Raw genomic sequence first — 22,480 nt, forward strand, 5'->3', positions numbered from 1 at the left:
ATCATGGGGGACTCTAAAGAATAATCCAAGACAGAAAGGATACCAAGGAGGTGAAGGTTTACTCCAATGAGTCATAACAAGTTATAACTACAACTGCCTTATCTTCATAGGATTTTAAAAACAGTTTAAAAATGTGCCCTTTTTTGCTAGTGAAGACATCGCCCAAGGAGCTAGGGGCCAAATCTTAAAGGAATTTAAAATCCTCACTGTGATTAGTTTCAATGGAAGTTAGGAGCCTAAATGCCTTTGAGGATCTGCACCTAGAAGACTAGTTTTCTGGGCTCTGTTCCCGGCTCTGCCTGACTTGCTCTGTGAATTTAGGCAAATTAGCTAGGGCTGAGGGGTAGGAAGCTGGCAGACTCAGACCCACTGCCTCTCGCGTCCACCAGTATTGTCTCATAGTTTTCTTGTTCTTGCTCCATCTGTCAGTCTCCACCTGCTGTCTCCTGTCTTATACTCAGATTTTAAAATCTTTGGGGCAGGTCCCATCTTTTTGTGGAGCTTGTACAGCACCTAGCACAGTGGGGTTCTGGTCCATCTCTGGGACTCCTAAATGCAACTGCTCAAGACTCAGAGAGCTCAATACTTTCTGCAAAATCAGGTCATGTTGAGGGGGTCTGATGGTGGGCGCCCACAAAATGAGACACCAAAATCACTGGTGCCTTTTGAAAATATAGGCCTATGCCTTCACAATACTGTGCAAACGGGAATGTTTGTAAAATGGCCTGAGAGTCTTGAATGAATGGCAATAAATAAATGTATATTAAAATTATTGGTGAACCGAAGAGCAAAAACCACAAAAAACAGACTTCGCAAATAAATGAAAGTTTACTTTTTATTTTCTTTGCAGCAATTATTCTAAACAATATTTCATTGTAAGATTAATAAAAAATTATTAAACGTATTGCCACATTCTTATTGAAACAAGAAGAGTCCTGAAGACAAATAATTAAAACGTAGACCAAGAAATTATAATAGGACAAAACACATTTTAAACCAGATCAGTTACAAACATTCAGCATTGCTCCTAGCAGCATAATCAAACCAAAGGTAAATGGAGAGGGATGATCTTGTGGACTAGACACAGGGCTTGTAATCAACTGGTTTTGGCTCAATTCCTGGCTATACCACACATTTCCTCCTTGGGCAAGGTGCTTAGTCTCTATGTGTCTCAGTTCTCCAACTATATAATGGGGACAGTAATACTTGAAAATTTTAAAGTCTGAAGGGACCATTAGGCTCATCTAATCTGACTTCCTGCATAGCACAGACCCAGCAATTTCTGCCTCAAGTCCATAACTTCTGGTGGAGCTAGAGGATGTCTTTCAGAAAGACACCTAATCTTGCCCTTCTCCTACTCTTTGTCTGCCTTGTCTAGTTCGACTGCAAGCTCTATGTGCGCAACGGCTGTCTCCTTACTATGTGCGAGTACAAAATCTAGCCCTATGGAGCCCTAATTGCTGATAGGACATCTAGACACAACTGTAATACAAATAATACTTTGAGTAGCAACCACAAAACAGTATCTGAACTCCTGCTCAGACCCATGTCTAGCCTGCTGTGACGGGTTCGGTCACAGAGACCTCCTTGGGACTGTCATCTGACATGCTGAGATTACCTCTGAGCCTGTTTTCCCTGCCAGTTTGGGACTCCAGAACCCTGCCTTGTTGAGCCAGACACACTAGCCTGCTGCTACACAGACCCAGGTGTGGTCCACACCCCGAAAGCTGCAAACTTTAACCAAAAACTGCTCAGCAGGTCACCTATCTCCAGCACCCAGACACCTAGCTCCCAATGGGATCCAAACCCCAAATAAATCTGTTTTACTCTGTATAAAGCTTATACAGTGTAAACTCATAAATTGTCCGCCCTCTAACACTGATAGAGAGATATGCACAGCTGTTTGCTCCCCCAGGTATTAATCACTTACTCTGGGTTAATTAACAAACAAAAGTGATTTGATGAAGTATAAAAGTAGGATTTAAGTGGTTTCAAGTAATAACAGACAGAACAAAGTAAGTCACCAAGCAAAATAAAGCAAAAACTCGCAAGTCTAAGCCTAATACATTCAGAAACTGAACGGTAAAACCTCACCCTCAGAGATGTTCCAATAAGCTTCTTTCATCGACTAGACGCCTTCCTAGTCTGAGCCCAATCCTTTCCCCGATACAGTCCTTGTTAGTTCTTAGGTGGAAAGCAGGGGCGTTCTCATAATTTGCACCCCCCTTGTTCTATTCCACCCCCTTTTATAGCTTTGGCACAAGGCAGGACTCTTTTGTCTCTCTGGGTCCCCACCGCTCCTTCTAAAAGGAAAAGCACCAGGTTTCAGATGGATTCCAGTATCAGGTGACATGTTCACATGTCCTGTGAGACTCCAGCCTCCATTCCACACGTACCCAGGAAGGTTTGCAGGTAAATAAACCATCTACAACCAACTGTCCTAGTCAATGGGAGCCATCAAGATTCTAAACCACCATTAATGGCCCACATGTTGCATTAATTACAATAGGACCTCAGAGTTATACTTCATATTTCTAGCTTCAGATACAAGAATGATACATGCATACAAATAGGAGAAATATATTCAGTAGGTTATAGCCTTTGTAATGATACCTTACAAGAGACCTTTTGCATAAAACATATTCCAGTTACATCATATTCACACTCATAAGCATATTTCCATAAAACATATGGAGTGCAATGTCACAATCTAAGCACGACTGTAATACAAATAACTATAATAATACTTTTGAGTAGAAACCGCTAAACAGTATCTGAACTCCTGCTCAGACCCATGTCTGGCCTGCTTCTGAAACAACTGGTACAGAACTCTTCAGTGAAATTCAACACATCTTTCTCCCATCTGGATCATACAATCAAACTTTATGATCCTTTGAAAGGTGCAGCTTTGCAAGGAACGATGAAATAAAACAATAAGCTCAGCCTTGAGAGGTAATGATCTCTTGTGGCCTCCACAGCTTTGGGAAGAGCTAGGAAATTATGACTGCCAGTCTTTATATAAAATATCTCCCCTTTCCCCTCCAGTCCAATTTTGTACTGTGGAACCTCAGAGTTAGGAACTGACCAGTCAACCACACACATCATTTGGAATTGGAAGTACGCTATCAGGCAGCAGCTGAGACAAAAAGAAAGAAGAAAAGGAAAGCAAATACAGTACTATGTTAAGTGTAAACGACTATAAAACTAAAGGGAAAGTTTAAAAGAAGATTTGACAAGGTAAGGAAACTATGTCTGTGTGCTTGCTGCATTTAAATTAAGATGGTTAAAATAAGCATTTTAATTCTGCATAGTAAAGTTTCTAAACTGAGTTAAGCCAAGGTTCAGTTGTAAATTTTTGATAGAACAACCATACCATTTTATTCATAGTTACAAACATTTCAATGTTAGAAACAACCTCCATTCCCAAGGTGTTTGTAACTCTGAGCTTCTACTGTAATTCTCTTTTGGTCTACGGGGGAGGCAAAGACCACAGCCATAAACCAATGATATTGGGTTTTAATGGCACAGAACCGTCGTTTATTATTTATTCAAACCTCACAACCATCCATTAAAAGGGAACGTCTGTCTGTCCTTTGCTCATGACAATTCTCAAACCCCCATGGAACAAATCACTTCTGTAACTCCCCTCCCCCTTCTACAACACCTAATACTGGCCCACAGCCAAACCCATATTTAAGATCTCTGATTAGAGCTTTGCTAGCCCCTCACTCCTGGGGAAAACCAATGGGCCCCAATGGCCTATCAACTATCAGCTATTATGGGCCAAGCAGGGGAATAGGTTCCAAACCCGTGTCCCCTGCCAGCTGCCCTATATGCTAGTGGGACTCTAGTGCAGGTGTTCCTGCCATTGGTAACTGTGGCAGTTTTGCATGGGGAGATTGTCAATATTTGGGGGCCATGGCTGTCTTTTTTGTCCTGTGCTTGTACAGTACCTAGCACAATGGGATCCTGGTCCATGACTGAAGCGGCCAGGCCCTACCATTATACAAATACTAAATAATAATAAATGGAGGAAGTTAATCTTTATGATAGATGGGCCCCAGTTCCCAGGCTGATTACTGGGCCCCTGTAATATTTAGAGGTGAGGAAGCTAAAGTATTTTATTTTTTAAAAGTTAAAACTGAATCTAAAAGTATCTCTTCTCTAGATAGTTTGGAAGAAACACAGTATCCTCACGTTTGTAGCCTTCTTGGAATCTCCGGATGTTCAATATTCCTATGGAGAAGCTCTTGGCTGAAAGAGTTTCAGTACATCAGTGTTCAGAATCAACAGCATTTTTATTATTATTATTGTTATTTGCAGTGCTTCAAAATTCCTCTCCCACAATTCTGTGCCAGTTTCTATGCATGCAGTTTTTGTGGACAACAAGCAAAGTTTATTAAATGTATCAAGTCTAATCTCAGGCCGCTGGATTGCTGAGAAACCTGAGATGTGGCAGTGATGGCTCGCTGACTGGCTTTGTGGTTGCATGTAGTGTCTGGGCTGGAGACCCAGACATGAGAGCCAATCTCTTTACTGCATTCAAAAGCCCCCAGTTTAACTTGCCTTAGTGCATGTTTACATTAAGAACGGATTGCTAAGTGTAAATAATCAAGAGGATCTTACTTCCAAAAGTGAAAAAGTCTTTATTTTGCTGCAACCAGTAAATGAAGACAGATTCTAAATGAAGACCCAGCAAAATTCTTGGCATGCTTCACTTACTATACATCCAACAGGAACGACCTTCCCAAACCTCTAAATTAACTTCCTTTTATTCTAGGATAAAATTTGAGGGAAATGCATGACATACCAAATGGAAATCCCAGGGAAAATCAACTCATCCTTGGCAATACCTGCTAGCATTACGTACCTATGGCATTGTCATAAATATAAAGGGAAGGGTAAACCCCTTTGAAATCCCTCCTGGCCAGGGGAAAGCTCCTCTCACCTGTAAAGGGTTAAGAAGCAAAAGGTAACCTCGCTGGCACCTGACCAAAATGACCAATGAGGAGACAAGATACTTTCAAAAGCTGGGAGGAGGGAGAGAAACAAAGGGTCTGGGTCTGTCTATGCTGGTCTTTACCGGGGATAGACCAGGAATGGAGTCTTAGAACTTTTAGTAAGTAATCTAGCTAGGTATGTGTTAGATTATGATTTCTTTAAATGACTGAGAAAAGAATTGTGCTGAATAGAATAACTATTTCTGTCTGTGTATCTTTTTTGTAACTTAAGGTTTTGCCTAGAGGGGTTCTCTATGTTTTTGAATCTAATTACTCTGTAAGATATCTACCATCCTGATTTTACAGGGGGGATTTCTTTATTTCTATTTACTTCTATTTTTATTAAAAGTCTTCTTGTAAGAAACTGAATGCTTTTTCATTGTTCTCAGATCCAAGGGTTTGGGTCTGTGGTCACCTATGCAAATTGGTGAGGCTTTTTATCCAACATTTCCCAGGAAAGGGGGGGTGCAAGTGTTGGGAGGATTGTTCATTGTTCTTAAGATCCAAGGGTCTGGGTCTGTAGTCACCTAGGCAAATTGGTGAGGCTTTTTACCAAACCTTGTCCAGGAAGTGGGGTGCAAGGTTTTGGGAAGTATTTTGGGGGGAAGGACGCGTCCAAACAGCTCTTCCCCAGTAACCAGTATTAGTTTGGTGGTGGTAGCGGCCAGTCCAAGGACAACGGGTGGAATACTTTGTACCTTGGGGAAGTTTTGACCTAAGCTGGTAAAGATAAGCTTAGGAGGTTTTTCATGCAGGTCCCCACATCTGTACCCTAGAGATCAGAGTGGGGGAGGAACCTTGACAGGCATGATGCTAACAATGCCAGCCTCAGAAGGGAAAGGACTCCCACACTCACTAGATACCTAGAAAACTGGCTGCAAGGGAGTAGGGACCAGGAGGCCTAACGTGCAGTTCAGCTCTCACAGGAACTTTCAAATGTGCAGGAGTGCCAGTCACAATACTCGCCTCAGGCCTGATCTACACCTGGGGAGGTGGGGGGGAGACTAAGTCTAAGTTACCTAACTTCAGCTATGAAAATAGCGTAGCTGAAGTCAACATACTTAGAGCTACTTACTGCAATGTCTTCACTGGGGTAGGTCAACTGCTGACACTCCCCCGTCGACTCCGCGTACACTTCTCACTCTGGTGGAGTACCAGAGTTGATGGGAGCGCGCTCAGTGGTCGATTTATCGCGTCTTCACTCGACGCGATAAATCGACCCCCGCTGGATCGATCGCTCCGGAGGTAAGTGTAGACATGCCCTCAGACAGCACCACCACCCGGGCCTCAATCCTGGTAATGTCCCTCCTTCTTCAACAGCTTTCACAGAGAGATACAGATTGCCCTCAAGGTCAACTGAGCTTCTGATCTTGTTCTCTAGTGAAGAAAGGCAAAACAAGAACCAGAGCCAGACAAAACCAAATAAAAAATAAGGCAAAAAAAAATTAACAATAAGGGCGCTTAATCATTGAAACAAACTGCCAAGAGAAGTGGTGGATTCACAATCTCTTGAAGTCTTCAAATGAAGAGCAGATGCCTTTCTGGATTATATGCTTTAGAAAAACAAGTTATTGGGCTTGATACAGGGGTAATTGGATTAAACTGGCCTGTGTTATGCAGGAGGTCAGACTAGATGATCTAATGGTTCCTTCCGGCCACAAAATCTATCAATCAATCTCACGCTTCATCTCAAGCCTTCACCTCTCCCTAGTTTCTCCATCACCATGGACACCACTCACCAGCCTTCAGCCTTAATACGGGCAGCAACTTCGACCTGGCTCTCTCAACAATATGCCCAACTTTTGCTACTTCAACATACATAATATTTCAAAGGTTTGACCTTTTCTGTTTGTCCAGACTGTCAATGCTCTTGGCTCAGGCCATCGTTATCTTATGCTATTGTGATCTCCTCCTCTTTGGCCTTGGTATTAACCACACTGCTCCCCTTAAGCCCATTCAAAACACTGCTGCCAGAATCATTGTTCCCGGCTTGTCAGGCTGCCTACATCACCCCCTTCTTTGTGTCTTCCACTGCATCAACTGTAAACTCTTTACCTTTGCCTTTAAGGCCCTTCTCCATTTACCCTGCCCTGTCATTCAGATCTGCCTGCTTATTGAGCTGTCAACTCCCCACTTCATTCCTGTCACTTATGGCAGCCCAATAAATGTTAAACAATAACAAACAAACAATCTGTGTGCTGGGGAACTAGTTCAAATGCCTCTAAGATTGCAGCTGTGGCAGTGTGGCCATTTTGTGAGTTTAAGTTACTGATAACTTTGGCAAGGATACCATATACTTCTGGAGGCTACTTAGTAATGTTGCAAGTATGGAGCTGTCTGACTGAAGGAGTTTTTCCAAATCTTGCAGCTAACCAAGGGGCAATTACAAAATTAGGGTCTGGCCCAAAGCCCACTGATGTCAACGGGAGTCTTTGAATCAGGCCCTAAATGTAGAGGGATAATTCCCTGGAGTACACTGGGAGCTATATACCAACAAATGCCCACTAAACACTCGTTTAATCAAACATGAAAAGAATGTAGATACAAGAGGGACTTCTCAATGTGTGTGATACATTGAGGGGCACTGGCCTTGGCCTGGAGAAATAGTTTTTGGATACTCAAGGTTTGATAGTGTAAAACTGCTGCACACAACACTGGTGACATCTGTGAGAGAGTAACGTTATCTAATCATTGGTTTTCACTCTCTTTCACCTGCGTGGGAGAAAAATTATTTCAGCTCTGCTGCATTTCCTGCACACTCCATACAGCTATTTACATGGTAGTCATTAAAAATAACCCAATTCTTTTTAAGTCCTTTTCTGTACATATTATTTATTCTACAGCAGTGCTTAGGGTCCGTTGTGGTAGGCATTATACAAATGAGAGACACAAAACCCTGCCCCAGAGAGCTCACAGGTCAGGATTATGACAGTATGTGTAAGGTAAGAAGGGTGGCGCTGTAGACTGGGCCACTGGACTGCAACTCAGGGAGCCTGGGTTTAAGTCCCAACTCAACCACAAGTTTCCTGTGTGACCTTGGACAAGTCACTTAATTTACACACAGTTCCCATCTGCACAACGGGGAGAAATTCTTCTCTACCCACCTAGGGGCATTAGGAGGAAAAATCTATCAAAAATTGTATCAGATCCTGCAGTGACGAGAGTCATGATATACAACGACTGGGAGCGCGTATTGGTTGTAGGGTGGCGTTACAAACACAGGTAAATCTGCTTGGCCAGTTGAATGTGAAATCATTTCTCAATAAAAATGGGAAAGTACACATTGGCTTCAGAGGCTTAAAGGTACTTCCACTTAACCGAACACTTCTTTCTTCCCACGAATTTGCATTCTCTTTAAGACAGTATGCATAGATCACCTCTTACAGAGCTCTGTGTCTGGTGTAAGGTAAAGGATTCAGGTGCTGAACAGGTTGAAAGAATCACCATTATGATGAACACCAAAATCTTCTGACTGAAAAACAAACCATGAGAGAAAAAGCCAACCATGCATCTTTACTGACTCACAAAATCAACTGCCACCAACTCCCTCACCCCGGCAGTTACAAAGAAGAGACATTTTTCCTGACAAGATTCAGCTGATTAGGATCTACTTTCCAACCTCAACATGTACGTGCTTTTAATTCAGGGCGGGAAAATCTCTCTTTGCAATAGCCGTTTCTTAGCCCTGGTCTACACTAGGACTTTAGGTTGAATTTAGCAGCATTAAATTGATGTAAACCTGCACCCGTCCACATGATGAAGCCCTTTATTTCGTCTTAAAGGGCTCTTAAAATCAATTTCCTTACTCCACCCCTGACAAGTGGATTAGCGCTTAAATAGGCCTTGCCGGGTCGAATTTGGGGTACTGTGGACACAATTTGACGGTATTGGCCTCCGGGAGCTATCCCAGAGTGCTCCATTGTGACCACTCTGGACAGCACTCTCAAATCAGATGCACTGGCCAGGTAGACAGGAAAAGAACTGCGAAAACTTTTGAATCTCATTTCCTGTTTGGCCAGCATGCCAAGCTGCAGGTGACCATGCAGAGCTCATCAGCACAGGTGACCATGATGGAGTCCCAGAATCGCAAAAGAGCTCCAGCATGGACTGAACGGGAGGTACGGAATCTGATCACTGTATGGGGAGAGGAATCCGTGCTATCAGAACTCTGTTCCAGTTTTCGAAATGCCAAAACCTTTGTCAAAATCTCCCAGGACATGAAGGACAGAGGCCATAACAGGGACCCAAAGCAGTGACGCGTGAAACTTAAGGAGCTGAGGCAAGCCTACCAGAAAACAAGAGAGGCCAACGGCCGCTCCGGGTCAGAACCCCAAACATGCCGCTTTTATGATGAGCTGCATGCCATTTTAGGGGATTCAGCCACCACTACCCCAGCCATGTTGTTTGACTCCTTCAATGGAGATGGAGGCAACACGGAAGCAGGTTTTGGGGATGAAGAAGATGATGAGGAGGAGGAGGTTGTAGATAGCTCACAGCAAGCAAGTGGAGAAACCGCTTTTCCCGACAGCCAGGAACTGTTTCTCACCCTGGACCTGGAGCCAGTACCCCCCGAACCCACCCAAGGCTGCCTCCTGGACCCGACAGGCGGAGAAGGGACCTCCGGTGAGTGTACCTTTTAAAATACTATACATGGTTTAAAAGCAAGCATGTGAAAGGATTAATTTGTCCTGGCATTCGCGGCTCTCCTGGATGTACTCTCAAAGCCTTTGCAAAAGGTTTCTGGGGAGGGCAGCCTTATTCCATCCACCATGGTAGGACACTTTACCACTCCAGGCCAGTAACACGTACTCGGGAATCATTGTACAACAACGCATTGCATTGTATGTTTGCTGGCGTTCAAACAACATCGGTTCTTTATCTCTGTGTGTTATCCTCAGGAGAGTGAGATATCATTCATGGTCACCTGGTTGAAATAGGGTGCTTTTCTTCAGGGGACATTCAGAGGTGCCAGTTCCTGCTGGGATGTTTGCCTGTGGCTGAACAGAAATGTTCCCCGCTGTTAGCCACGGGGAGGGGGGAGGTTGAGGCGGTAGCCACGCGGTGGGGGGTGGCAAAATGCGACCTTGGAACGAAAGCACATGTGCTATGTATGTAATGTTAACAGCAAGGTTTACCCTGAAAGACTGTAGCCACTGTTTTATAAAATGCGTCTTTTTAAATACCTTTTTTTCCCTCCACCAGCTGCATGTGTTTCAATGATCACAGGATCTTCTCCTTCCCAGAGGCTAGTGAAGATTAGAAAGAAAAAAAAACGCACTTGTGATGAAATGTTCTCTGAGCTCATGCTGTCCTCCCACACTGACAGAGCACAGACGAATGTGTGGAGGCAAATAATGTCAGAGTGCAGGAAAGCACAAAATGACCGGGAGGAGAGGTGGCGGGCTGAAGAGAGTAAGTGGCGAGCTGAAGACAGGGCTGAAGCTCAAATGTGGCAGCAGCGTGATGAGAGGAGGCAGGATTCAACGCTGAGGCTGCTGGAGGATCAAACCAGTATGCTCCAGTGTATGGCTGAGCTGCAGCAAAGGCAGCTGGAGCACAGACTGCCACTACAGCCCCTGTGTAACCAACCACCCTCCCCCCCAAGTTCCATAGCCCCCACACCCAGACGCACAAGAATGCAGTGGGGGGGGGGCCTTCGGCCAACCAGCCACTCTGCCACAGAGGATTTCCCAAAAAAAAAAGAAGGCTGGCATTCAATAAATTTTAAAGTTGTAAACTTTTAAAGTGCTGTGTGGCATTTTCCTTCCCTCCTCCACCACCCCTCCTGGGCTACCTTGGTAGTCATCCCCCTATTTGTGTGATGAATGAATAAAGAATGCATGAATGTGAAGCAACAATGACTTTATTGCCTCTGCAAGCAGTGATCGAAGGGAGGAGGGGAGGGTGGTTAGCTTACAGGGAAGTAGAGTGAACCAAGGGGCGGGGGGGGGGTTTCATCAAGGAGAAACAAACAGAACTTTCACACCGTAGCCTGGCCAGTCATGAAACTGGTTTTCAAAGCTTCTCTGATGCGTACCGCGCCCTCCTGTGCTCTTCTAACCGCCCTGGTGTCTGGCTGTGCGTAACCAGCAGCCAGGCGATTTGCCTCAACCTCCCACCCCACCATAAACGTCTCCCCCTTACTCTCTCAGATATTGTGGAGCACACAGCAAGCAGTAATAACAGTGGGAATATTGGTTTCGCTGAGGTCTAAGCAAGTCAGTAAACTGCGCCAGCACACTTTTAAACGTCCAAATGCACATTCTACCACCATTCTGCACTTGCTCAGCCTGTAGTTGAATAGCTCCTGACTACTGTCCAGGCTGCCTGTGTACGGCTTCATGAGCCATGGCATTAAGGGGTAGGCTGGGTCCCCAAGGATAACTATAGGCATTTCAACATCCCCAACAGTTATTTTCTGGTCTGGGAATAAAGTCCCTTCCTGCAGCTTTTGAAATAGACCAGAATTCCTGAAGATGCGAGCATCATGTACCTTTCCCGGCCATCCCACGTTGATGTTGGTGAAACGTCCCTTGTGATCCACCAGAGCTTGCAGCACTATTGAAAGGTACCCCTGGCGGTTTATGTACTCGCAGGCTTGGTGCTCCGGTGCCAAGATAGGGATATGGGTTCCGTCTATGGCCCCCACCACAGTTAGGGAATCCCATTGCAGCAAAGCCATCCACTATGACCTGCACATTTCCCAGGGTCACTTCCCTTGATATCAGCAGATCTTTGATTGCATGCGCTACTTTCATCACAGCAGCCCCCACAGTAGATTTGCCCACTCCAAATTGATTCCCGACTGACTAGTAGCTGTCTGGCGTTGCAAGCTTCCACAGGGCTATTGCCACTTGCTTCTCAACTGTGAGGGCTGCTCTCATCTTGGTATTCATGCGCTTCAGGGCAGGGGAAAGCAAGTCACAAAGTTCCATGAAAGTGCCCTTACGCATGCAAAAGTTTCGCAGCCACTGGGAATTGTCCCAGACCTGCAACACTATGCGGTCCCACCAGTCTGTGCTTGTTTCCCGAGCCCAGAATCGGCATTCCACAGCATGAACCTGCCCCATTAGCACCATGATGCATACATTGCCAGGGCCCATGCTTTCAGAGAAATCTGTGTCCATGTCCTGATCACTCACGTGACCGCGCTGACGTCGCCTCCTCGCCCGGTATCGCTCCGCAAGGTTCTGGTGCCACATATACTGCTGGAAAATGCGTGTGATGTTTAATGTGCTCCTAATTGCCAAAGTGATCTGAGCGGCCTCCATGCTTGCCTTGGTATGGCGTCCGCACAGAAAAAAGGCGCGGAACGATTGTCTGCCGTTGCTCTGACGGAGGGAGGGGCGACTGACGACACGGCTTACAGGGTTGGCTTCAGGGAGCTAAAATCACAAAGGGGTGGCTTGACATCAAGGAGTATTTCAGGCAGGACTTCACGGAGAGTTCCAATAAGAAACGGTGCACCTAAGTTATTGTTCTTATTGGAACAAGGAGGTTAGTCTGGCCTCTGATTGATACATGGCTAGATTTACCTCGCTGCACCTTCTCTGTGAGTGACTGCAGTGTGACCTAGAGGAATGAGTCCCCTAGACGGGGGAGGGGAGGAAGCAAATGATTACAAAACAAAGCTGGTCTATTTCTTGTTTTGATACACTCCATCTATCTTTTACATCTTTGGCTGGCAGCAGAGGTGCAGAAGGACTGCATGCCATCCATATATCAGGGCTGCTTGGCAGAAGATGGTACAATACGACTGCTAGCCATCCTCATCTCTTGCCTGCCTGGCAGAAGATGGTACAATACGACTGCTAGCAATCCATATCGCCTGCCTGCTCACCATAAGATGGTTCAATAGGACTGACTGCAGGACTTGAGAGAATGACTTGATCAAGTCACTCCAAATTTAGTCCCTGCGCCCATGTCTGCCCAGGCGCTCCTGGCCGACGTGGCCAGGAGCACCTCAGACATGACGATGACGGCTACCAGTCCTATTGCACCGTCTGCTGTCACAAGGCAATGGGTTGCTGCTACTGTGTAGCAATGCAGTACTGCGTCTGCCAGCACCCAGGAGACATACGGTGACAGGGAGCTGAGCGGGCTCCATGCTTGCCGTGGTATGGCGTCTGCACAGGTAACTCAGGAAAAAAGGCGCAAAACGATTGTCTGCCCTTGCTTTCATGGAGGGAGGGAGGGAACGGGGGCCTGACGATATGTACCCAGAACCACCCACGACAATGTTTTAGCCCCATCAGGCATTGGGATCTCAACCCAGAATTCCAATGGGCAGCGGAGACTGCGGGAACTGTGGGATAGCTACCCACAGTGCAACACTCCGGAAGTCGACTCTAGCCTCGGTACTGTGGAAGCACTCCGCTGAGTTAATGCACTTAATGCACTTAGAGCATTTTCTGTGGGGACACACACACTCGAACATATAAAACCGATTTCTAAAAAAAAGACTTCTATAAATTCGACCTAATTTCGTAGTGTAGACATACCCTAAAAGCAAATGTGTCACAGTAATGGTAACACCATGCAGTTCTATCACACTCAGTCTTCAAAGCACTGTACAGACATGCAATTAAGCCTCATAGCACTCCTGGCTCCCAGTCCTGTCCTTGCGTCGCACCCCCTTATTAACAATCTTGCATTAAAAAATATCAGCTCTCAACAATGTTTATTCATTATAGTCCTAACTTTTGTTCCTCCCATGAGGATTTTAACCCCTTAGTTAAGCAAGATTCATTGCTTTGACAATTTAAAGTACTATATAAATAATACTAAGAAATGGTAGGGTCTAAAATCTCCCAAGAAAAGTCTCGCTCCCAAACTCCCTCCATTAAATTTACCACAAGATTATTTGGTACAAAAATTCTCTCCCTCTTTCCCCAATGTCATCACAAGCAGTCATATGCAGACACATTATACATACAAACACTCCAGCGCAGACAGGTCCATGTGAGTCAGCCATGGAGCTACAAAAGACAGGAGTGAGGAAACCTCGGGAAAGGAATAACATCTTTGATATTATCCACTCCCAAGATGCACTGCAGGTAGCGCTCAAACCCCATTCCGAAGCCTCCATGAGGGGCCGATCCAAACTGCCGGAGATCTAGATACCTGCAATTTAAATAGTTACATTCACAACATGGTTATGCTCAGATAATGAAAGCGATTCTTTCCATTTAGAATTTTTCCTTCATCTTAATTACTTTGCTTGACCCAGACTCTTGCAACATCGAAAGTATCTGTAGTTAGAAATGGAAGACATCTAATTAGCTCATTTAGTCCTTCCCCCACTGATGCTGAATTTTGCCCTACAGGGATTCTTTAATTTTCCACCCAGTCCCATTTTAAATGTCCTAAGTGATGGGGTTGCCAAAACGTGCCCTGGCACACTATTCCATTGCCTAATAGGGCTTGGCATTAAAGGTATGTCTTCACCTTCACTCGGGCACTTCCTCAGGTGTTGCCCCTCGTTCCCCTCCTCTCCCGTTCACACACACACACACAAAACCCTCTCACATCTGGGGTTGGTAATGTTTTAAACCCAGGCTAGCTGGCCCAGCTCGGAGTACAGGTTAGAGCTTTTGCACAGGCTGTTAACACACCCGCTTTGCAGTGAGGATGCAGGCTAAAACACTGAAGCGCCGGCAGATGTCTAATGCCTTCCCACAATTCTCCCCATGTGCCCGGAAGGACAGACAAGTTCTCCCAAAATTCACTAGGAAAGAATCATACAGCAGCTCAGTGTACTACAGCACAAACAACCCTGGAATATATCCCCAGAAACCGCAGCAACACACACACACAGGATACAACAACTTGGGTTTGGGTAGGGCTTTGCAATGTGGCTGCTCACACCTGCACTAGGCTAACCTACGCATTCAGACCTGGGCGCTGATCTAGAGCCCATTAAAGTTAATGGAAAGCTCCCACTGCCTTCAATGGACTTTGGATCAGGCACTTAACCCATTTCTGATGACTGCTTTCCCTGTCAGCGCATCACCAGTGGTGGAGCTGAGACATTTTCAATACTGCACTGACAAGAGAAAAGGCAGGTTGTGGCAGATGCACGGAAAATTTCCTTTATGCTGGAAAATGCTCCTGGAGGATCTCTTTATTCAACAAGCTGCACGCTGCACATTTTCCACCATGAAAGAGCCACAGACTAGCCCAGCATCCTGCCTCTTGCAGTGGCTCACACATGAAGCTTAAGAGGCAAGTGAACTGCTCCCCCTGCACCTGGCTGACTGCACAATGTAATTCCATGAAGGGAAATATTTTTCCATGACCCCAGCTGGCAATCAGTTTATGCCCTGCAGCTGAAGAGTTGATAGCCTGTGTAACCTTTGAATCTTGCTAAACTATGCACTGCAATAACATCCCAGGGTGGTGAATTCCAGAAGTTTATTATATACCAAGTTCAAAAAGCATTTCCTTTCATCCATTTCAAACATGTATCCTTTTATCTTTGTCACATGCCCTGTTGCTGTATTACACGGCACAGCGAAAAGGAGCACCCTCTTCACTACCATTCTCGGTAGGATGTATTTCTACCTTTTCTGTCTCCTTTCCAAACAACATAATCCATTCCTTTTAATCCCCTCATTACACTGAAATCTCCTTGCCCTCTGCTGGTTAAAGAAGTGAGCCTGAAAGAACAGAGGAGGACGACTTGTGGCACCTTAGAGACTAACAAATTTATTTGAGCATAAGCTTTCGTGAGCTACAGCTCACTTCATCGGATGCATGAGGTGGAAAATACAGTGGGAAGATTTATATACATAGAGAACATGAAACAATGGGTGTTACCATACACACTGTAAGGAGAGTGATCAGGTAAGGTGAGCTATTACCAGCAGGAGAGCTGGGGGGGGGGGGGGGGGGAATCTTGTAGTGATAATCAAGATGGGCCATTTCCAGCTGTTGACAAGAACGTTTGGGGGGGGGGGGGGGAGAGGAGGAATAAACACGGGGAAATAGTTTTACTTTGTGTAATGACCCATCCACTGCCAGTCTCTATTCAAGCCTAAGTTAATTGTATCCAGTTTGCAAATTAATTCCAATTCAGCAGTCTCTCCTTGGAGTCTGTTTTTGAAATATTTTTGTTGAAGTATTGCCACTTTTAGGTCTGTAATCGAGTGACCAGAGAGATTGAAGTGCTCTCCGACTGGTTTTTGAATGTTATAATTCTTGACGTCTGATTTGTGTCCATTTATTCTTTTACGTAGACTGTCCAGTTTGGCCAATGTACATGGCAGAGGGGCATTGCTGGCACATGATGGCATATATCACATTGGTAGATGCGCAGGTGAATAAGCCTCTGATAGTGTGGCTGATGTGATTAGGCCCTGTGATGGTGTCCCCGAATAGATATGTGGACACAGTTGGCAACGGGCTTTGTTGCAAGGATAGGTTCCTGGGTTAGTGGTTCTGTTGTGTGGTGTGTGGTTGCTGGTGAGTATTTGCTTCAGGTTGGGGGGCTGCCTGTAAGCAAGGACTGGCCTGTCTCCCAAGATCTGTGAGAGTGATGGGTCGTCCTTCAGGATAGGTTGTAGATCCTTGATGACGAGCTGGAGAGGTTTTAGTTGGGGGCTGAAGGTGACGGCTAGTGGCGTTCTGTTATTTTCTTTGTTGGGCCTGTCCTGTAGTAGGTGACTTCTGGCTAATCTTCTGGCACTGTCCATCTGCTGAACTGAAATTAATTTGCAAACTGGATACAATTAACTTAGGCTTGAATAGAGACTGGGAGTAGATGGGTCATTTACATAAATAGTAAAATTATTTCCCCATGTTTGTCCCCCCTCACCACTGTTCCTCAGACGTTCTTGTCAACTGCTGGAAATGGCCCACTTTGATCATCACTACAAAAGGTCCCCCTCCGCTCTCCTGCTGGTAATGGATCACCTTAAGTGATCACTCTCTCGTTACAGTGTGTATGGTAACACCAATTGTTTCATGTTCTCTATGTATATAAATCTCCCCACTGTATTTTTCACTCAATGCATCCAATGAAGTGAGCTGTAGCTCACGAAAGCTTATGCTCAAATAAATTTGTTAGTCTCTACGGTGCCACAAGTCCCCCTTTTCTTTTTGAGGATACAGACTAACACGGCTGCTACTCTGAAACCTGAAAGAACAGAGGTGCTGGGCACCCCACGCACCTGAACATTCAAGGTGGGGAAATGCTTTGTAAAACTGAAAGACGTGCTAGTGAAATTACAACAATCCGAAAGAAATCTTGCTTTGTTGACTGATCCAACGCTCCACGAGTGACGAGAGCAGAAAGAAAAAGATTTTGCTCACATCTGGGAAGAAACTGATTTTCTTCCCATTGGAAAAGGCCTTGAACCTTTGGGTTGATCAATGCTGACCTCAAACAACCTCAGTTTTGCATCTCAAAGTTTCTCTCGGTTTCCTATGCTGTTCAGGACCCTACAGGGTGAAATACACATGCAGGAGGCCAGACTGGATGATCAGAGTGGTGGTCCCCTTCTGGCCTTACGTATTTTAAATTGAATATTTCAGTTAAAATCCAGGCTCTGTTGCTACGTACTGATGGTAGGTATAATGTCTGCTTCTGTTCCACACAGGACATGCTGTGTTGGAGAGGCAGTCGGATCAAAACTTAGCTCCATGAACCAAAGACAAAGGCTTGAATCAGCACTCCCTGGAGTCAATGGAAAAGTGCCCCTTGACTTCAAATCAGCCAGTTCTGACACTGACTTACTGCGTGCAATTATGGGCAGGTCAGTTCCCCATCGATGAAATAAGGAAGACATGATTTCCCCGCCTCAGAGGGGGATTGTGAGTTTAACATTTGCACTGTGGCTCAAAGAGGAGATGCGGCCTATCAATGCTGCTATTACCCATTGGTTGGAAATGCTAGAACAGATGAAGCTCACCCGCTGCCAGTGAGTACTGCTGTATCTCAGGTCACCTCTGCTGCCCTGCTCCCCACTGTATAATAAAGGAGGGGAGTGGGAGTGAGGAGCCAGTGGGTCACAAAGGTAGAAAGAAGTTAAAATGACATGGCTTTAGATCGTTTTTACTTCTAATGGCATTACATTCTTTCCTTATTCTGTTGCCACAGAGGGTCACCTCTATCCTATTCAGCATATTGATAGAAAGATCATACTTGCCATTGAGGCTCAGAGGAGTATATTACAACATGGAGATGCCCAGCTTGGCTAGCCCTCCTCCAGTCAAAAAGGGAATGAATTCCAATGGGACAGAACAGACTCCATCTCCAAAGAGCAGATCACATGTACCCATCTGCTCTGTCGCTATCCCACTGAGCGAATGCTAGAAAATCCAGATCCCTGGGCAGAGATGCCAATGGGACAAGTGTGAAGCTACTTTCAACATTTATGTCCACGATGAAAGTCAGAATGAGGAAGCGAGTCCAATATCTAGAGAGTATCTGGGCTGCTACGTGCAGTGTGGGTGGGCACGGTACAAGAACTAGCAGCTCGGGGACAAAGTGTTCCTGTTATTATTATGGTAGCGTCTAAAGGCCCCCATTGTGCTAGGCGCTGTACAAATACATAGCGAGAGACAGTCCTTGCCCCAACAAGTTTACAATCTAAACAGGCAAGATAGACAAAGGGTGGGAGGGGAAACAAAGACACGGCAGAGCCAGAAAACTCAGATCTCCTGATTCCCCCCCGAGTCCAGTGTCCTAGAAACTGGACCACTCTGCCCCTCTGATGCTTATACCGAAATCTGATAACCAGTAGCATTAAAATGAGGTGACCGAGTTCCTTGCAAGTTACAGTGTGAAAGAAAGGACAGTGGAAATAATCTCAATAACTGCACAAACCAATGCTGAACGTCCCTCTCCAATGCCAATCAAAAGGAAAATCTACAACACACACACAATGTATCTAACTGAAAGATCAAGATGGGTTCAGGAACTTTACTGTATTTTCTTATTAAAGCCCACTCGTCAGCTGAATAAATGATGGGACTAGAAACACTGTCTGCTTCAGATCACTGATTCTCTCCTTCCACCCTCCTCTCCCAGTGGTACAATGGGTCCATTAGAGGCAAGCCACTCCTTAAATAACACACTGAGGAGCGGCCAGATTGTGATTTCCAAGGTCCCACAATGCTCAGTGGGAGGAAGAGGCAAACAAAGATACTCTGTTCTATGCAGGATCTCAGAAAAGGAGCATTTTAAAGCATTTCCTGTGCAAATGTTAGTCAATATCTTACTTTAAAAATCACATAGAAGTTTCAACTACGCTCCAATGAGCTAGTGTGTCGAATTTGGAGACTAAATTCAATCATTAAAATGTAAAGAAAGCAAGTTCCGTCCTGCTGGAATTGTCAGTCTCAGTGCAACTGCAACTCGGGGATTCGCCACTGATCCCGCTGTAATACTGATGGATAATTAGGAGCAGATACAGCGAAGCAGATCAGCTCAATAACTGCCTGCTCTTTGGGTGGACTTTAGAGATCAGGGGTTAGGAGCACTTTTGTGCACTCCTATCCAGGGATTTCCAGCGCACAAGCCCCTGCGGAATCCAGGTACCAAATGAGAAGCTATTACTCTGTTGAGCTGCAAGTGCTACGACAGTGTCAATGGCTCCCTATGCTGTGTCCTGAGGGCACATTTTTCCTGATGGGAGGTACGGTTGATGGGAGGGTGGAGACAGAATAGAAAGTGCCTCCAGAACATGATGGAAACCCCATGCACCAACACAGACAGGCTGTTGACAATGACTCCTTGTGCTTCCCCAAGGAAAGTTAGAAAGATATGGCACAGCCTTCGTGCTACTGTTGATAGCCATTACATAAATAGCCTGCCACAATCTCCCAGCATGGATCTTCATAGAGCTATTGTTTAAAATCCAGCCAAACAGCAGAACCCTATTCATGCACAATCAGGTTGAATGCTGCAGGGCTTAAGGTGACCTCCTATGGGAAATAGTAAGAAGTTACCCTCCACTCTCCAGACACACTACAGCTGTGTGCAATTAAACTAGGTGCCACATTCCTCAGAAGCACCAGGCACTTCTGAGAGCAGGAGAGCAGCCTAATTGGATCAATCATCTGATGTACTATGACAACTCCTGTGTTCCTGTGATTTGTCTCAATCACCATTCTCAGCTCTATGGGTGCAACGAGTAAGCAAGAGACCGGCTACAGCTATTGAACTTGAGCACCCTCCATGTCCCGAGCCCGTGGCAGCTTTCTGACAAAATGTGCAGTGCAGATGAGCTGCTCTCGGCCTGCATTCCTACCTACGGATGTGGAGGATTCTCCCTCACTCGCAATCTTTAAGTCATGACTGGATGTCTCCAAAAGATGCATCTCACACGGACGCTGAAGGGGCTAATATGGGCCCGAGAGGCCAATTAACAGTACCAAGCTGCACCTGGATGAGAAGCCAGCCTTAACTGGGCAGGAGAAAGATGGTTAGTATAAAGAGAGAACGTCTCTAGCAGAAAGGGGCTGACGCCCAGCAGCGGCGGTCATTTTTTCAGACTCAGTTTCAGGCCTTATGGCAATAAGAAAGGGCCTCTCCGAACGCAGAAGTGATTTAATCAATCAAATTATATTTCCAGTGACAGAGTTAATACCGATGGGGAAACATGTAGCTTAGCCTGAATCCCAGTGCATATTGGGGTAAAGAGGGACTGAAAAGGTGGGACAAAGCAGCCAAAAGCACTGTAAGAAATGGAAGGATTGACATAGAAACACCGTGAATAAATGGGAATTCTAAAGTGTAGTACAGAAAAATTTCAAAGAAGGATGGCAAAATCTTTGGATCAACGAAAGAAGAGGTAGAAGATATTTTGAACCGTGCCGTGGAGTTGAGAACAACAACATATTTCAGGGCTTGAATAGGAAAAATCAAGTGATTTTGTTTAGAGTACTGACTGGACACTGTGATTTAAACAAAACTCTTGAAAAAACAAACAAACAAAGATGGAGTATGTGCATTCTGTAGGGTAAAAGAAACAAACTGATCACCTTTTATGGGTATGTCAGAGCTTTGATTAAAAAAAGGGCAAAGCTTTTTGAGGAATTTAAACAACTTAAAGTAACAAAAGTTATATCATGTTACTCAGAAAAATATCAGGGAAATGGGGTCATAGCAGAAAGGCACCTGATGGACGCAGAGCAGAGTGAAAGGATATCAGCGGCTGAGTACTTAGCAATTATAGTTGGTGGCTATAGACTATTCAGTTAAGTCTGCTTCACCATGGAGAGAAAGAGGAAAAAAGAGTCTGCCATACCTCTCTGGGAATAGCGAGGCAGTGAGGGGTAAGCCCTGGGATCCTAGCTAGATGTGGGGAAGGCTGGGAAGGAAAGCTGGATTGCACGGGAAGGGAACACCCCTGGGCAGCAGGCCCTAAGAGAAGGGCAGGTCTGGGTAAGAAATTTGAAAGAGGGGTTAAGCCCTGAAAGAGGGGCACGGCTAGGAAAGCTGGCAATGGAAGAAGGCCCAGACTAAGGGAAAGGATCAATAGAAGGACCTGCAGGAAGGAGCTGGTACCCTGAGACTGTTCCTGGAGGGAGAGGGCAGCTGGGGAGAAAGAGACTTTCTAAAGCAGGCCTGGGAGAAGACAGGCTCCAGGGCAGAATGAGTGTCAGTGGTTTGGGAGGAGCTGAGCCTCCAGAGAAAGCCCTGGGAAGCAGCTCTCTGTGACAGAGTGAGGAGAAACTCTGCAGAGCCGGGGGTGTACTGACTACTGATTTGGGGAAGCATAGAAGAGTTTTTGTCCCTTTGAGCTGGGACATTATTACCCCAGAAGGGGCGGACTAAATCATGACCTGGCTGAAGGGTGGAATGATGGGCAAAGAGACTACTGCAGCATTGGGGCGACAATCAGGGGGCAGCACTCAGTGAGCAGAGAGCCACTGTGCCATGCCTGACCACTAGGAGGTGCTCCTGCGGTGAGTGAATTCCTCCACAATATGCCATAGTTCCAAAAGAATTTACGGACTTGACACCAAAATTACTGGGTGAAATTCTATGTCTTGTGCTAAGCAGTAAGTCAGACTAGCTCATCATCATGGTCCTTCTGGCCTACAAATCCATGAAAGATGGGAAGAAGTTTCATTTGCCCTGCCTACACATTGCTGATGTGGAAGCTTGTGGTACCTTGTGCTGTGCTATTCCCAAGCAATTTCAGGATGCAGGAGGGAATCCTGCATTCATTACAGCTTCTTAATCCAAGTTATCAGTTTAAAAAGCATTCTTCTCCCTAACGGCTATTCTAGCTACCCAAGTACTTTTTGATAAACTCTCTGACGTTTGAAACACTTTGCAACATTACTCCTCTACCAGATAATTAACAGATACATCCTAAGCATTATTATGATAATACAAATAATTCATAATTTTTCAAAAGGGACACAGTCTGGACAGTCACTTTAATAGGAGAAAACTCAGGGAGCCCATTTTTCCCTTCTTAAATTCAAGGACTGTTCCATTCTATTTCTTTAGGAGGACAACTGTA

The 22,480-nt window shown here is 45.3% G+C and overlaps 1 protein-coding gene across 6 annotated transcripts in view; it reads right to left on the reverse strand.

The window, feature by feature from the left end:
* Positions 1 to 817: 817 nt before the first annotated feature.
* The window catches only part of NARS2 (asparaginyl-tRNA synthetase 2, mitochondrial), a 90,983-nt gene continuing 69,320 nt past the window's right edge, over positions 818 to 22,480 (reverse strand). For 3 of the 6 annotated variants that reach the window (XM_075126304.1, XM_048840711.2, XM_075126311.1), the window contains 2 exons: positions 13,936 to 14,123; positions 818 to 8,472 (listed from right to left, as the gene is read on the reverse strand). In XM_075126304.1, coding sequence (XP_074982405.1) covers positions 13,979 to 14,123 — 145 coding nt within the window. In that variant the 3' untranslated portion in view covers positions 818 to 8,472; positions 13,936 to 13,978. Of the gene's footprint in view, positions 8,473 to 13,663; positions 14,124 to 22,480 lie in introns of those variants that run through there. The other 3 variants (XR_012667523.1, XR_012667522.1, XM_075126298.1) reach the window with 3 other exon arrangements.

The sequence above is a fragment of the Caretta caretta genome, chromosome 1 (genome assembly GCF_965140235.1).
Source record: "Caretta caretta isolate rCarCar2 chromosome 1, rCarCar1.hap1, whole genome shotgun sequence".
Lineage (NCBI taxonomy): Eukaryota > Metazoa > Chordata > Testudines > Cheloniidae > Caretta > Caretta caretta.